A 16,335-nucleotide genomic window follows, 5' to 3' on the forward strand; every position below is an offset into this window, starting at 1 on the left:
TCTCTCTGGGGCCGATAAATAGGTACCAATTTGTGGGGAAGTCAATCGTGGTTGTCTTATGGGAAGACTCGCCCCTGCCATAGGAAGGTGGAATTTCCACCACTGGCCCAGGGCTGTAAACAGGAGATGTGCACCCGAGTATTGAAAACACTATTCACCTCTCGCTCTTCTCTTCAGATGGTACGTTCTCAACCAACACCAGGGCCTTGATCACAACAACTGACCAATCTGAGAGGGACTTAACGAGTTGCAACCAATCAGAAGCTGGCATGGCGTGTGCATACGAGGAGGCCAGGGCCAGCTTTTCAGACCAGGTTTCAAATGCGCGGCACAGATCCTTAAGTGTGTCTGCCAGTCCTAGGAAAACACACACACACTCTAGTGAGACAAAAGTGCAAAGGGAATCAATACGCTTGTGTTTGTGGGTGTTGGCATCAAATGTATGTGTTGGGGTGCTATATGGGGGATTTTTGTCATTGTCATTGCATACATATTTCGATTTAAAGCTTTCGTGACTGCAAGGATTCATCTTCTTTGGTTCTTTCGGTAAAGTCACGTAGAATGAGAATAAAATAATAAATTGATAAAATAAAATAACGCAATAATATTCTCACCAGTGAGAATATTCTCACCAGTGAGAATATTATTGCATTATTTTATTTTATCAATTTAATATTCTCACCAAATAAAATAACGCAATAATATTCTCACCAGTGAGAATATTCTCACCAGTGAGAATATTATTGCGTTATTTTATTTTATCAATTTAATATTTTATTCTCATTCTACGTGATTTTACCGAAAGAACCAAAGAAGATTGCATACATATTTACATGCAACACAATCAGATTTCTTTTTTTACATAGTTGTTGACAACAGGCCCAAAGGTCCAAAATATCAAAGGGACAGCAACAAACAGCACTATCTCAGTTGAAATTGATAAGTTAACACGTGTCTTGAATTTAGCGAGGTTATTGTAAGAGCTTGGAGAAAAAATGGCAGGGAGTTTCAAAGTGGGAGCAATGTGAGTGAAGAAGCAGCGGGTGAGTGGGTGGATGAGTGGATGGGTGAGTTGGTGGATAACAGGGTGAGTGAAGAGTGGTCGAGTGTGTTGTTTTAACTGGAAGTATGGTAGTTGAAATTGAACAAAGTATGTATGAGATTAATCAAGTCAGAATATTTCGATTTAAAGCTTTCTTGACTGCAAGGATTCATCTTCTTTGGTTCTTTCAGTAAAGTCACGTAGAATAAGAATAAAATAATAAATTGATAAAATAACACAATAAAATTCTCACGACGTTTCGGCCACAACACAAGCGGCCTTCATCAGGTGAAGGGACGAGACTGTCTGGAGGACAGCGCTGGAGCGAACAAAGCCAAGCTCAGATCGTGACCTTTAAGCTGTGTGAGAAGAAACAGAGCGCCTTGACAAGGAATTAGCATAGAATTTAGCATTGAAATAGCTGAGTGATTAGCTTGTGACTGGTCACAGAAATGGCTATGTTAAAGTCAAAGAATACACATCCACAGAGGCACCCCTTGACAAAGGAATTAGCATAGAATTTAGCATTGAAATAGTTGAGTGATTAGCTTGTGACTGGTCACAGAAATGGCTATGTTAAAGTCAAAGCATACACATTCACCGAGGCACCTAGTACAAATCAAACAGGAGAATTTAGCATTGAAATAACTAGGAGAATTTAGCATTGAAATAACTGAGTGATTAGCTTGTGACTGGTCACAGAAATGGCTATGTTAAAGTCAAAGCCTACACATCTGAGCTATTAACAGTAACTGGGTATACACTACACTATATAATGAATACTATATAGTAAACCAATAAAAAACTAAAATATAAATTACCTCAATGTTATCAATAAACTCTATATATTCTCCAATCAGCTAAGCTACCAACAATAAGTCGTTATATATCACAATGCTATATGGCGAAAAATGGGTGGATACTTACCCTCAACTTTAGCACCACGGATAGCTACGAGCCCCGTTCAGACGGACGAGTTCATCCATGGTCGGAACGGAGGAGGGGGAGAGAGACAGCTGCGAGGCGCTGTTATACTCCATGTTGGAAACCATACCATTAACCGTGGTGTGAGAGGTATTAAGAGTCAATGGCAGCGAAAGAGCTGCGGTTTGAAGGTCATCGTAAAATACAATTAATTAAGAACGGAAATGGTTTAAAACATCTTTCCAATGGTTACTAAGCCAGAATCCATCTTCTCAGTTGAAATTGTCTCTGTGCTTGTATATGTGAATGGCCTCATGAACGAATCTCTCATGGTAGCCGGTTGGTTTGCAAAGAACCTCCGTCTTGGAGAAGTCAATGTCATGTGAGCCCACTGAATTATAACAGTGATCTGCCACGGCAGAGGAGTTCGTTCTACCGTGTTTCAAGTCTGCTTTATGTTCGCAGATGCGGTCCGAGATATGTCGTTTGGTTTCTCCAATGTAGCTACTACCGCAGAGGCACTTTAGTTTGTAAACGCCCGGGTACTGTATGTCTGGAATAGCATCTTTTACAGATGGAACCAGATCACGGATTTTATGTACTGTGTTGAATCGGACCTGGATCTTGTGTTTATTCAGGATTTTGGAGATCTTTTTTGTGACCCCTGCAATGTAGGGTAAGGTGATGGTTTTGAGTGGCTCCACAAGAGGATCCTTCTTCATGACTGGAGTGATGGCTAATGGTTACTCCGACTACACAATCCGCAAAGCCATCACTCCAGTCATGAAGAAGGATCCTCTTGTGGAGCCACTCAAAACCATCACCTTACCCTACATTGCAGGGGTCACTAAAAATATCTCCAAAATCCTGAATAAACACAAGATCCAGGTCCGGTTCAACACAGTACATAAAATCCGTGATCTGGTTCCATCTGTAAAAGATGCTGTTCCAGACATACAGTACCCGGGCGTTTACAAACTAAAGTGCCTCTGCGGTAGTAGCTACATTGGAGAAACCAAACGACATATCTCGGACCGCATCCGCGAACATAAAGCAGACATGAAACACGGTAGAACGAACTCCTCTGCTGTAGCAGATCACTGTTATAATTCAGTGGGCTCACATGACATTGACTTCTCCAAGACGGAGGTTCTTTGCAAACCAACCGGCTACCATGAGAGATTCGTTCATGAGGCCATTCACATATGCAAGCACAGAGACAATTTCAACCGAGAAGATGGATTCTGGCTTAGTAACCATTGGAAAGATGTTTAAACCATTTCCGTTCTTAATTAATTGTATTTTACGATGACCTTCAGACCGCAGCTCTTTCGCTGCCATTGACTCTTAATACCTCTCACACCACGGTTAATGGTATGGTTTACAACATGGAGGATAACAGCGCCTCGCAGCTGTCTCTCTCCCCCTCCTCCGTTCCGACCATGGATGAACTCGTCCGTCTGAACGGGGCTCGTAGCTATCCGTGGTGCTAAAGTTGAGGGTAAGAATCCACCCATGTTTTCGCCATATAGCATTGTGATATATAACGACTTATTGTTGGTAGCTTAGCTGATTGGAGAATATATAGAGTTTATTGAAAACCTTGAGGTAATTTAGATTTTAGTTTTTTATTGGTTTACTATATAGTATTCATTATATAGTGTAGTGTATACCCAGTTACTGTTAATAGCTCAGATGTGTAGGCTTTGACTTTAACATAGCCATTTCTGTGACCAGTCACAAGCTAATCACTCAGTTATTTCAATGCTAAATTCTCCTAGTTATTTCAATGCTAAATTCTCCTGTTTGATTTGTACTAGGTGCCTATGTGAATGTGTATGCTTTGACTTTAACATAGCCATTTCTGTGACCAGTCACAAGCTAATCACTCAGCTATTTCAATGCTAAATTCTATGCTAATTCCTTTGTCAAGGGGTGCCTCTGTGGATGTGTATGCTTTGACTTTAACATAGCCATTTCTGCGACCAGTCACAAGCTAATCACTCAGCTATTTCAATGCTAAATTCTATGCTAATTCCTTGTCAAGGCGCTCTGTTTCTTCTCACACAGCTTAAAGGTCGCGATCTGAGCTTGGCTTTGTTCGCTCCAGCGCTGTCCTCCAGACAGTCTCATCCCTTCACCTGATGAAGGCCGCTTGTGTTGTGGCCGAAACGTCGTGAGAATTTTATTGTGTTATTTTATTTTAGCAATTTATTATTTTATTCTCATTCTACGTGACTTTACCGAAAGAACCAAAGAAGACAAGTCAGAATAGTAGACCAAGTCCTCAACATGGGTGTAAGAATCAATGGGCGAAGCTCATGGGACCAGTAACCATGGTAGCTGCTGGCGTTGGATGATGAAGGGAGCACATGAATGTGTATGATGCATACCAAACACTCACAGTGACACATACCATTATCGCCGGTCACCCTGGCATGCAAGAACCGCACGCTTCGCTCCAACCTCCCAGCCACACGCTCCCACCCCTCTCCAGCCTCCGCTGCTACACTGCCATCACCATCACTAATGCTTTGTTCCTCATCAGTGCGGCACTGACAACCGTTAAAATCGCTCACTTGTCTTTTCTGCAGATCCTCGATTGCAGACTTATGCTCTTCCCCCTTGTAATCAATTTGACGAGCAGTAACATGGCCATGGCAATGCTCGTGATGGAGAGTTTGAGAGAGCACTGTGAGCCGAGCTGACATGGACCCCAGAGAGGCGAGCTCCTTCGTGAGCTCCAGCATTTCAGCTCCACCAAAGCGCTCCAGATCTTCCGCCAGGCTCTGTCCACACACGCCAGAGGGCGGTGATGGGGTCTGAGCAACTTCACTTTGTACAGTAAACATTTCAAGATATAAACTCTTCTATTATGAAAAGAGTCAAAGTGAGTCCCTTGCTCAAATGATAGCCTTTGCCATTGCAGCAGTAACGTGTTGGAACCACCTTGTTTCCTGCCTTAACACCGTACATCTTCCTTCACAAAATATGCTGAAGCAGAAGATGAGTACTGTAACTTTGATCTTTACTTTGTATCAATAGTTCAAGTTTAATGTGCAATCTTATTGAGCTACTGTTTGTTGTCTTAGTGAGGTCTGGGACTGGTTTTGTTGTTGTTTTGCTGCCTTACCCAAACTTGCACTTAGTGTTGAAAAATCGGCAGAAATCGATGTACTTCTGCAATTTATACTCGTGTATCTATGATACAGGTGTACTGTGCCAGCCTCCATAAGAGCTCACTAACAGCACTTGGCCCAGCAGTTTGTTAAGGCTATACGGGGGATTTGTGTCTTTGTATTTGTATACATATGCAGGCGTAGTTGACACAGCGTGCACACCTCTCACCTCAGCCCAGCGTTGTAAGTCAGCCTGAAGCTCTTCCATCAAATTCATCTCTGGGAAACCAAATCCATTTTCTCCATCTTGTCTGCACAAGACACACATGCGTACAAAGACAAAGTGCTATAAAGATTATCCACTCACATAGCAATCATGACCCCCTACTCTCAGACTCATGCCCGTCGCCAGGCCAAGTACTTAATCACCACGTGTCGCATGGGGACAGCTGCTGATAGGCGGCTCTGCAATGTGAGATGTTTCGTTTTGCGATATACGAGCCCAATACAAATGTAATGGGTTCAATCGAGGCAGACACTAGAACTTGGAGGCAACACGTTTTATTAACATCACATAAACTCTTAACACTAACGGGATAACGACATAGGGTGGTAACCCACCGTTCCTACACTTAACTTGGGGGGAGATGGCTATTTGCACTCTGGATGGGACAACTACTAAATCGGACCAGGACAGCCAACATGCTGCATGGTCCACGTGCGCGACGCCCGGAGACCGAAGACCACGACCACGAAAGTTTCTTCCCAGCCAGGACCAACCCCGGTCCCCCTTGGGGCTCGCCTTTTATCCCTGCGGCGTGGCCAGGCCCCGCCCTTGGCCACGCCCCTTTTCCAGATCCTTCGTGAGGGTTCAGAACCCACATCACGTGTTCCTCTCACCCTCACCCTGGTCCTCGTTACTACCTCATCCGGTCACGTGCCCCCTCGTGTTTACTCAGCCTCTCCCCTGGTATGCCCATCAGGTGCCAGGGAGAGGCTCCGCCCATACAGTACCACTCACAAGGTACTGTCACTACACTATAGTGCTGTCATCAATGACACTACACAAATGCAAGTTAATTCGTTGAAGTGATCCCCGGTATTTGCTTTATAGACCGTTTGGACGAGTGTCGTTCACGAACAAACATTTTTGGCTGATATGGCCCGCAAGTCCAATGAGAGACAAACAAATTACAGTTGACAGTCAATCAATTAATAGGCCTGTGTGTCTCGAGAGAAAATCTTTTTGCGCCTTACAAAGTCAGCTGTGGGTTTTGCAGCACCTATAATGATTTAATAGGCCATTCATTGAGTGGTAATCCTTGCCACAGCAATTGCAAGTGAATGGGGGCCATCCATTTAGTACATACGCATGGATGGGGGAGGGGGAGTGAACCCAAATGTGTACGCTTGCGTATGGTGGGTCTACTGACAATGTACAGTGAGGGAAAAAAGTATTTGATCCCTTGCTGATTTTGTACGTTTGCCCACTGACAAAGAAATGATCAGTCTATAATTTTAATGGTAGGTTTAATTGAACAGTGAGAGACAGAATAACAACAAGAAAATTCAGAAAAACGCACGTCAAAAATGTTATAAATTGATTTGCATTTTAATGAGGGAAATAAGTATTTGACCCCCTCTTAATCACAAAGATTTCTGGCTCCCAGGTGTTTTTTATACAGGTAACGAGCTGAGATTAGGAGCACACTCTTAAAGGGAGTGCTCCTGAAGACACCTGTCCACAGAAGCAATCAATCAATCAGATTCCAAACTCTCCACCATGGCCAAGACCAAAGAGCTCTCCAAGGATGTCAGGGACAAGATTGTAGACCTACACAAGGCTGGAATGGGCTACAAGACCATTGCCAAGCAGCTTGGTGAGAAGGTGACAACAGTTGGTGCGATTATTCGCAAATGGAAGAAACACAAAAGAACTGTCAATCTCCCTCGGCCTGGGGCTCCATGCAAGATCTCACCTCGTGGAGTTGCAATGATCATGAGAACGGTGAGGAATCAGCCCAGAACTACACGGGAGGATCTTGTCAATGATCTCAAGGCAGCTGGGACCATAGTCACCAAGAAAACAATTGGTAACACACTACGCCGTGAAGGACTGAATTCCTGCAGCGCCCGCAAAGTCCCCCTGCTCAAGAAAGCACATATACATGCCCGTCTGAAGTGTGCCAATGAACATCTGAATGATTCAGAGGACAACTGGGTGAAAGTGTTGTGGTCAGATGAGACCAAAATGGAGCTCTTTGGCATCAACTCAACTCGCCGTGTTTGGAGGAGCAGGAATGCTGCCTATGACCCCAAGAACACCATCCCCACCGTCAAACATGGAGGTGGAAACACTATGCTTTGGGGGTGTTTTTTCTGCTAAGGGGACAGGACAACTTCACCGCATCAAAGGGACGATGGACGGGGCCATGTACCGTCAAATCTTGGGTGAGAACCTCCTTCTCTCAGCCAGGGCATTGAAAATGGGTCGTGGATGGGTATTCCAGCATGACAATGACCCAAAACACACGGCCAAGGCAACAAAGGAGTGGCTCAAGAAGAAGCACATTAAGGTCGTGGAGTGGCCTAGCCAGTCTCCAGACCTGAATCCCATAGAAAATCTGTGGAGGGAGCTGAAGGTTCGAGTTGCCAAACGTCAGCCTCGAAACCTTAATGACTTGGAGAAGATCTGCAAAGAGGAGTGGGACAAAATCCCTCCTGAGATGTGTGCAAACCTGGTGGGCAACTACAAGAAACGTCTGACCTCTGTGATTGCCAACAAGGGTTTTGCCACCAAGTACTAAGTCATGTTTTGCAGAGGGGTCAAATACTTATTTCCCTCATCAAAATGCAAATCAATTTATAACATTTTTGACATGCGTTTTTCTGGATTGTGTTGTTGTTATTCTGTCTCTCACTGTTCAAATAAACCTACCATTAAAATTATAGACTGATCATTTCTTTGTCAGTGGGCAAACGTACAAAATCAGCAGGGGATCAAATACTTTTTTCCCTCACTGTACGTACGCATTGGAAACGGGGGGGGGGGGGGCGTGAAGACTCGATAATAATTTGTCTACATTGGCCTTCAAATGAGTTAGATAGTCCAGCGGTGGACTATCTGTTTGCTTAAACAGGTTAACATTATGAATCCTTGATCGTTTCTGTGTGGGTTAAATATCGGCCGTTCTATAGGATTCTGGGGGTGCATCAAGCGTACATACGCAGGTGGGGGGGGGGTGGTGGTGTAAAAAGTACGCGTGCGTACAGGGAGGGGTCATGTTTTGACAGATTTTGCGTACGTACTAAATGGATGGCCCCATGCGGTGGCAGCTCCAGAAGTGTTTGTTGCTTGACAGAACACACGTGTTATTTAAGGCAAATGAGATAGCAATGAAGTGACAGATGTTTTAAATAAAACAGAAAATACCACTGAGGCAATACAAATTTGATTGAAAACTCATTTGTTCAGAACTGCTTTGTGTGTTTAGTTTGTTGCCCTTCCCTCGTACCTCCAATTAGCACGGTTCGCTACATACGGTGCAAAAGAAGTTCAGCGTACATACATACAAATGAGATGGAAGAAAATGAGGCACGGTGTGAGACACTAAAAAGGAGGTTGTTGGGGGTTGGGTGGCTGTGAGGTGTAGTGGGTGTGCAGCTGTGGAGGATGTGCGGAGGGTGTGAGGGTGCGGAAGGTGTGAGGGTGCGGGGGTGTGAGGGTGCGGGGGGTGTGAGGGTGCGGGTGTGGAGAATGTGGATAGTGTGCGGGTGTGGGGGGTGTGCCAATGCAAGGGGGGGGGTTGATGCAAGGGGGCGTGTGGAGGGAGTGCGCAAGGTGTGGAGGGTGTGCGAGTGTTTAAGTGGCGTAGAGGTGAGTTAAGGGGCAGAGTGAGAGGGAGGAGACTGCCGTGGGTGGGGAAGGAGACCAGGTGGGCAAGGTGAAGCCCAAAGCAAGGACTCCCCTGATCAGACCATCCGCACCTGTGATAAGCACGGTTGGATACGTACAGTGTGAAGGAGGTTCTACATACTTAATATCCGCCATTCACCACTAAGTGGCGGTGACTTCACCACGGTGCCTGTGCCAGGCCAGGTGCACTTTCAGGCCACATGAAGTGGCGAAGGCTTGCTGACAGGTCACGGGAGAGACCCAAGTTCCATGGGTAAACTGAGATGACTGGCAGATGTACCACCTGTGACCCCTACTGTGCCAACTTGCTGTATTTTAGCTGCCCAGAACTCCGCTCATTATTGTGAGCATCGCTACTCTGGCCTCTGTTATAGTGGAGGGCGACTGCCCATGATCTGTTAGCAAGCCTCCTCAGCATAAATACGTACATACAGACCTGCGTTGATTATAATGAAATCTGCTACTCAAGACTTCATTTGTAATATATTCGTGGGCGTCACCTATTTTTAAAAATGTCAATGAGCGCACAAACTCCACGAGAGTGAGCATGTTGATTGTCAATGTGCACTGGCATGCATTACGTTATGATTGTAGTACGCGTGACCCAGCGTTGGAGGCCAAGATGAGCCTGTTGAAGTCTGGCCGCCGTGCTGGCCTCAGCCTGAAGGCAGGCTCTGTCCAAGCGAGCTGCCTTCTCAGCCCAGCTGCTCACCAGCGAGCGTACCTCCGCCACCACACTGCCATCCTGCACACACACCATCACACACCATCACTCCCACACAAGTGCACGTGCATTCTACACAAACGCACATGTGCTCCATACACACACAGTGATTGCTACATATTTAAATACATGATATGATGAAGATGATGACGCCACATACCCAAGAGGGCATACAGGTTTACTTCTATGAATGCAATACGTTTAAGCACTAAATAATAGGTTTTTTCTTTTTTTATGGCAACTAAACAGGTGTTAAGATGTTAATATATCAAACTGAAACCTTTTACAAGGAATAATGTCTGCATTAACCACAATGCTTGTGGTCAGAATGCAAACAAAAAACATACTCTGATAATATATGCATTGTCCTTGAAAACGATTGGTCCACACCAGAAAGCTGTCTCTGGTGTGGACCAATCAGTTTCAAGCACAGTGCACAAGCATTGTGGTTAATGCAGACATGATTCCTTGTAAAAGGTTTCAGTTTGGTGTTTTAACATCTTAACACCTGTTTTGTTGCCAGAAAAAAGGGGAAAGCCTATTATCATATTTTGATACTGGCAAAGGAGGTCCCATGATGTAGACACTCAGGAATATATGCACATATATGAAAACACCATTATAGGATTTTAGCTTAAGTGTTACTAGAAATAGCAAACACCTAGAAGCCAGCATTGAATTGTGGTTTGAATTTGAATTGCATTGTGGGGTGTAGGCCTCGATTGTTTTGTTGAGGATGAATTTGCCTGCCAAGCTTTGGAAGAGCTGAGCCGAGAGGGAGCATTCAGGCAGATGGAACTTGCCATGTACCGATGTTGGCTTTCCAAGGATCCTGGCTGGTGTATAAAGGTGAATTTACATGGCCCATTCATTTTTAAGAGATCCAAACAAGTTTACCAGTGAAGAGCACGTTTGTATGCAAGCTGGTGCAAATGTGCCCATGCGTGAGGTGTATGTTAAACCCTGCGTTAGATCCTGGGTAATCTGTAAAGTTAGACCCTGGGTAATTTGTTTATTATTAAAAGCAGATGAGCATCTCAAGAGTGAATGGCACCTACAAACACGAAGGAGAGGCTACACCTGGTGTAGTTCCAGCCTTCAACCACCACAGGTGGCATTAAGGACTGTGGCCACAATGACATCTTGATTTTGATTAAGCGTTAACACACACACTCACATGCATAGGTACAGTGAACGCACAAATGCACACAGATGAATGTGACCAAGACAAAGAAAATGATCCCCCTTATAGCCTTCACACACTGTTGGGGCAAGTGATGTTAGTGAGCATCTATGAAGGCCAGCATGGCACACGAGGGGGTGGGTGACCAGCACCACGCCCGGCTGCCTTTGTCTCCCCAGTGGTGATATTTACACACCGTACTAGGTAATCATTTGAGGCTGAGTCGGCCAAGGAGAGGCCCAGGACCGGTTCAGATAATCGTTACTGGTGTTGGCCGCCAGCAGGACTCAAACTCAGGTCGCCGGGTTCATAGCGCAGCGCGCTAACCGCTACAAGACCGCTCTCCCCTCGTGACCATGCACCCACATAGGGAAGAGGCTGCCACATACGCAGCTACCCGATTGCTGAGCAGCAGCAAGTGCTGCTGTGCAACGTTGGCCCAGGCTTGAGAGTGTCCACGCAGGCGGCGCACAGTCACGATGGAACGCTCCTCCGTCAGCTAACGGGTTGAGATGGGTGGGGGGGGGGGTGAGCATAAGGGTGTGAAAAATTATTTCCACACTCTGCCATAAAGTCCGTAAACCTCTGCCACCCACTAAGTTAAATATTTCATCATCACCATCAAGCAACATCTATCCACTGCTGTACAAAGGGCCCCTCAAGCCGTCACCATCCCTCAGAGTCTCGCAATGAACCAATACATCTAGCTCCTGCACACTAAGATATGTCATCGCTCCAACTCCACAGTAGACGTACTTTCAGGCATGTTTTCTCCTTTGGCTGCCACTGCATCGTTGGTCTTGACAACCGTTTATCATCCCGACTGGGTAACGTTCCCTGCCCATGCCCACATGTGTATGTTTTCTAATCCATGTGTTCCTCCTTCTGCCTCTTTGTGTAATTCTAAGAGTGCACCTCTCAATGTATGTTGAACTTCTTTAGCACTGTACATAGCCAACTATGCTAATCGGAGGTGCAGTTGTATGTGCACTCTTCAGCATGTTACATTTCTTTTGTCAGTGTCTGTGTGTCCAAATCTAAATGACATGGCAAGCAACAGACAAACACTGACCAAAACCATTCTTATTTAGGCACATTGGTATTTTGCTTTTAGTTTCAGAAAGAGGAGCACACAGAGACCAGTGAACAAACAAACACATCAGAGAGGTCATTGACTGTAAAGAGAGGAAGGTGATTTGGGTGTAACGCATTGCCGGAAAGGACGATGGCCGATGGACGACACTGGTGAAGGAATGGCAGCCAAGAAGAGAATGTGCACAAGAGGCCGCCCACCATGGAGATCGAGCCATGAGATCAGTTCACACTTGACAGCGACTGTGGCATCGCAGGACCATGAGTAAATGGTGACAAGCGCAGGGAGGCCTTAATCCGGCAGCGAAAAGGCAGTGGTTGTTGATGATGAAGGTACAGTGACGAACAACTTGACTTTAATGGCTCCCACTGAACCACGGCCATCAGGTCGATCCCTGCTCACAACAGCCACGCTTGAGCACACGTCCACACCCACACACCTGGGATGCCAGAGCCAGCGCAGCGGAGGCCCAGCCATCCCTCTCTCGCTGCAAGACACCCATGCTGCTCTCCAGCCGGTGTCGGTGCAGGCCATACACACTGTGGTACTCCTCCAGCAGGCTGTATGGAGACACAGTGATGCGAAGCACCACTCGTGCACGGTACATGGCGTACACATTGTATGGAGTGCAGTGAGTTTAGATGAGGATGCAGGCACTATCAAACAGCCCAAGCATCATGAACGTTTACATTATTACTTATTTATCCAGGAGAGCCACGTGCAGTCGAGGCACTCTTTTCAGGAGGGGCCTGCATTGGATTTTTATTTTAATATATTTTCAGCCTATTAATAACGAGTGTATATAAATGGGGAAGGAAAATGGAGCACTTGGAGAACACCTGTGTGCGCAAAGGGACAACATTCTATCCCCGTACAGATGGAAACAGATGTCGATGAGTTCATTTGTATCCCACATTCTGCTGGCGAGCCAGGGGTATGGCTCCTCGATGCCCACCAACCCTCGCTGCCTCCAAAGTGCTGGATCACAGTTGTATGTAGCCAACACCACCCGGCTCAGTCCTGCTTAGATTCCAAGATGTAATGAGGTCGGGCACACTTCAGCGATTTGGTTAATCTGCTTAGGTGTATACATGTGTCTTTGCATGTACAATGCATGTACTTGCGAGTGTGTGTGTGGACGGGTATGACTCCATGTGTCTGCACGTTTGCGGCCTCGGGTATAAGTGGCCTCACTTGGCATTCCGTCTGCTTTCGTTCAGCACACGTTTGAGGTCTTCTCTCTCCCTCTGGGCCTGTGCGTTCACCCGGCCGTCCCGCTCTCGCACAGAGCTCAGCTCGCTGCAGTCAGAAGCAAAGAAATTATATCTGAGCACAAGCAGAACCACAAGGCTACCGTTGTTAGTGTGGCACCTTATTGTCCAGGGTGTCTCCAGCAGGCTTGCATGTACGAAAATATGTACACTGAACTTCTTTCCAACTATACATAGGTGCGAGGGAAGGACAACAAACTAAACAGAAAAATCAGTTCTAAAAAAATGAGTTTTCAATCTTGATTAAAAAGTGCATCACTCCAGTGTCTTCATGATATTGGAAGGAAGAGTGTTCCAGATGGCCACAGAAGCGCATCTAAAAGCATGCAATACAGCGACCATCTTTGTTCGATGGTTAGCCAAAAGCCACTGCGAGGATGACCGGAGTTTGTGTGATGGTGTATGCTCCATGACGAGATCAGAAAGGTATTGTGGTTCATTTATGGCACTATCATCAGCTGCCATTATCTTTCCACTGCTGGATACAGGCCTCCCCCCAAGCTGTCACAATCGCCCAGTCTTGTGATGCAACAATCAGCTCCTGCACACGAGCTGATGCTCCATTTCCACAGTGGGCATTTTCACTTTTTTGTGATTACTTTATTGTCCTTTGATCAGCACGGTTGGCTACGTACGCCGCAGTTACCTGGCTTGATCTGAATGTGAAATTGTAGTTGTTGCTCTGCATCTGCATCAGCTATACGAAAGAAGGATTGGATGCCACTCCGCCATTAGTCCTGACCAATGGCCATTGTTCTTTGTAGCGAGCGATGTGTCCTACCCAAGCCCACGTACGTTTCTTAACAGTCAATATTGTTTATATTTTGCAAATATTCTCTGAGTCATGTGTTGCTGTTTGTGTGTCTCATTGTAAAGCCAAGCATGCATCTGTTTTCAGCAAAAGATTGAAAGTGTGCAGAGAAGCATGGAAAGATTTTTAAGGGTGCATCTGGTAAATGGTGTTTATGGTGTGCATGGTAAATGGTGTTTAGAGTATATGTGGTGTGACGTCTTTAGTGTATATGTGGTGTATGCACTGTGTGGCATGGAGGCCGCGTGGTGGTGAGGCTGTGTGGTGGTGAGGCCGTGTGGTGTATGCGCTGAGTTGTGTTAAAACCGTGTGACGTTCAGGCCATGTGACGTTCAGGTTATGTGGCGTTGAGGGTGTGTGGTGTGTGGCGTTCAGCCCGTGTGGGGTCAAGCCCATATGGCGGTGAGACTGTGTAGTGTAGAGGCTGTGTAGTGGTGAGGCTGTGCTGTGTAAGCACTGTGGTGTTCAAGCCGTGTGGTGGTGAGACTGTTTATTGCTGAGACTGTGTAGAGCTCCATGTGACCTGGCCATCCGGTTGACAGACGTCTGGAAAGCTGTGAGCTGCTCCATGAGGCGGCGGTGCTGGGCTCTGGTTGCCAGGACGTCCCCGTGCAGCCCGGCAACCAGCACTGGCACGCGGCTCAAAAGGGACGAGTATCGCTCCCTGCCCAAACACCAACACAGCATGATGTGGATGCATGCGGCATCTACGTACAATTGCGTCCTGAGATGCTATATTGAACTGGCAGGTAAATTAACTCCCTTTCTCGGCAGAACAGAGTCTTGGGAAAGCCTAATGGAAGGACAACCACTATGCACAGTGGTTATTACAGACTGTGCGGAAACGCCGTGTACAGTGAGACGAGAGAGTGAACATCACAGAGAACGATGGTAAATTAAACGGACACAAAATAATTATAGAATTATACCTATAGACGAACAGAATTGACAAAACAGTACGAGCAAAGCAGAACAATTGAGAAGACAGGACAAAGGAGATGACATATTAATCATGAATCAAATTGACAAAGAATCGTGACATTGGAATGCATTTTCGGGGTTTGAGTTGGGGTTACTTGATGATGCTAATGAACAAGGACAAATATCCCCCGTATAGTCTTAACAGACTGTTGGGGCAAGTCCTGTTACTGAGCATCTATGAAGGCCTGGATGGAAAATGTGGGGGTGGGTGGCCAACACCACGCCCGGCCGCCTTTGTCTCCCGTGTGGTGATGTTTACACATCACACCAGGTACTCATATGAGGCTGAGTAGACCTCGGGGAGGCCCAGGACCGGTTGGCCGTGATCGGGAATAGAATTCGGTCACCGGGTTTGTAGCATGGCGCACTAACCACTACACTACCGTTCCCCACCACATTCACACAACGCACCTCAGTTTAGCCAGCAGCTGTCCCCTCTCCATGCACTGCACGCTGACCTGCCGGATGACCTCGTGGAAAACCGCGTTGTATATGCATTGCTCCTGTTGCACCAGCTGCAGCAGGGAGTGAATCTATATGCACGCAAATTATGACAACAGCAGACGCATGACAACAGCTGCAATTCACTGCCACATCGAGGTGGAATCTCACTCAGATGCCTATCTCAGGCTTGGTGCACTCCAGAAAATAAGTGCTAAGCGCTGGTTGAGGTCATAGGAGAACGCTGGGTGTTTGCAAGCTAGTGTGGTTGCCAAGGTCCCGAATGAGACCAATATTTACCACGGAAGAAAGACTGGGAAGAAATGCTTTGGTGGTAACAGTCGTGCCTCACAGAAAAAAGGGCCTGGGTTTGGTTCCCGATTTGGGCGCCTTTCTGAATGGAGTTTGTGTCGCGCTGTAAATGGGTTACGTATACTTACCTGCAGTAGCAGACAGGGCCCACCAGGGGCAGTAACTTGGACCGGCATGAGGGTCGCTACATTCCCCAGCCCCAAAGCAGGGGGGGGCTGTGGGGTGTTCTAGGATCCCCCGAGACCCCCCCTGGAACTGTCTGGAAGGGAGGCGTGGCCAGGGTCTGACACACCTGGGGAGGTGTATAAAAGCCGGACCTCTGGACGGGTCCGGGGCCTGTTCGAAAACCGAAGCCAGAAGACCAGCTAGCCGAGGACCCTGGGACCCCTAGACCCGCTGCCCTTGTAAGGGCCGGGACTCTGTGGGCCAGTGGTGAGACCCTGGGAACTCCTGGGCCCGACGTCCTTTTAAGGGCCGGGACCGAGTGGGCCACTGGTCGGGACCCGTACCTTGGCTGG

At 46.7% G+C, this 16,335-nt stretch overlaps 1 protein-coding gene across 1 annotated transcript in view; it reads right to left on the bottom strand.

Annotated features, from left to right (window-relative positions):
• The window catches only part of AXDND1 (axonemal dynein light chain domain containing 1), a 55,255-nt gene that overhangs the window by 15,400 nt on the left and 23,520 nt on the right, over positions 1-16,335 (bottom strand). The window contains exons 9-17 of the mRNA XM_032962420.2: positions 15,476-15,597; positions 14,607-14,747; positions 13,196-13,300; positions 12,441-12,561; positions 11,306-11,407; positions 9,583-9,746; positions 5,315-5,396; positions 4,383-4,755; positions 159-357 (exon numbers count right to left, since the gene is read on the bottom strand). Coding sequence (XP_032818311.1) covers positions 159-357; positions 4,383-4,755; positions 5,315-5,396; positions 9,583-9,746; positions 11,306-11,407; positions 12,441-12,561; positions 13,196-13,300; positions 14,607-14,747; positions 15,476-15,597 — 1,409 coding nt within the window. The remainder of the gene's footprint in view (positions 1-158; positions 358-4,382; positions 4,756-5,314; positions 5,397-9,582; positions 9,747-11,305; positions 11,408-12,440; positions 12,562-13,195; positions 13,301-14,606; positions 14,748-15,475; positions 15,598-16,335) is intronic.

Source organism: Petromyzon marinus, chromosome 28, assembly GCF_048934315.1.
Source record: "Petromyzon marinus isolate PM22_M1 ecotype Great Lakes invasive population chromosome 28, UKy_Petmar_22M1.pri1.0, whole genome shotgun sequence".
Taxonomy (NCBI): Eukaryota; Metazoa; Chordata; class Hyperoartia; order Petromyzontiformes; family Petromyzontidae; genus Petromyzon; species Petromyzon marinus.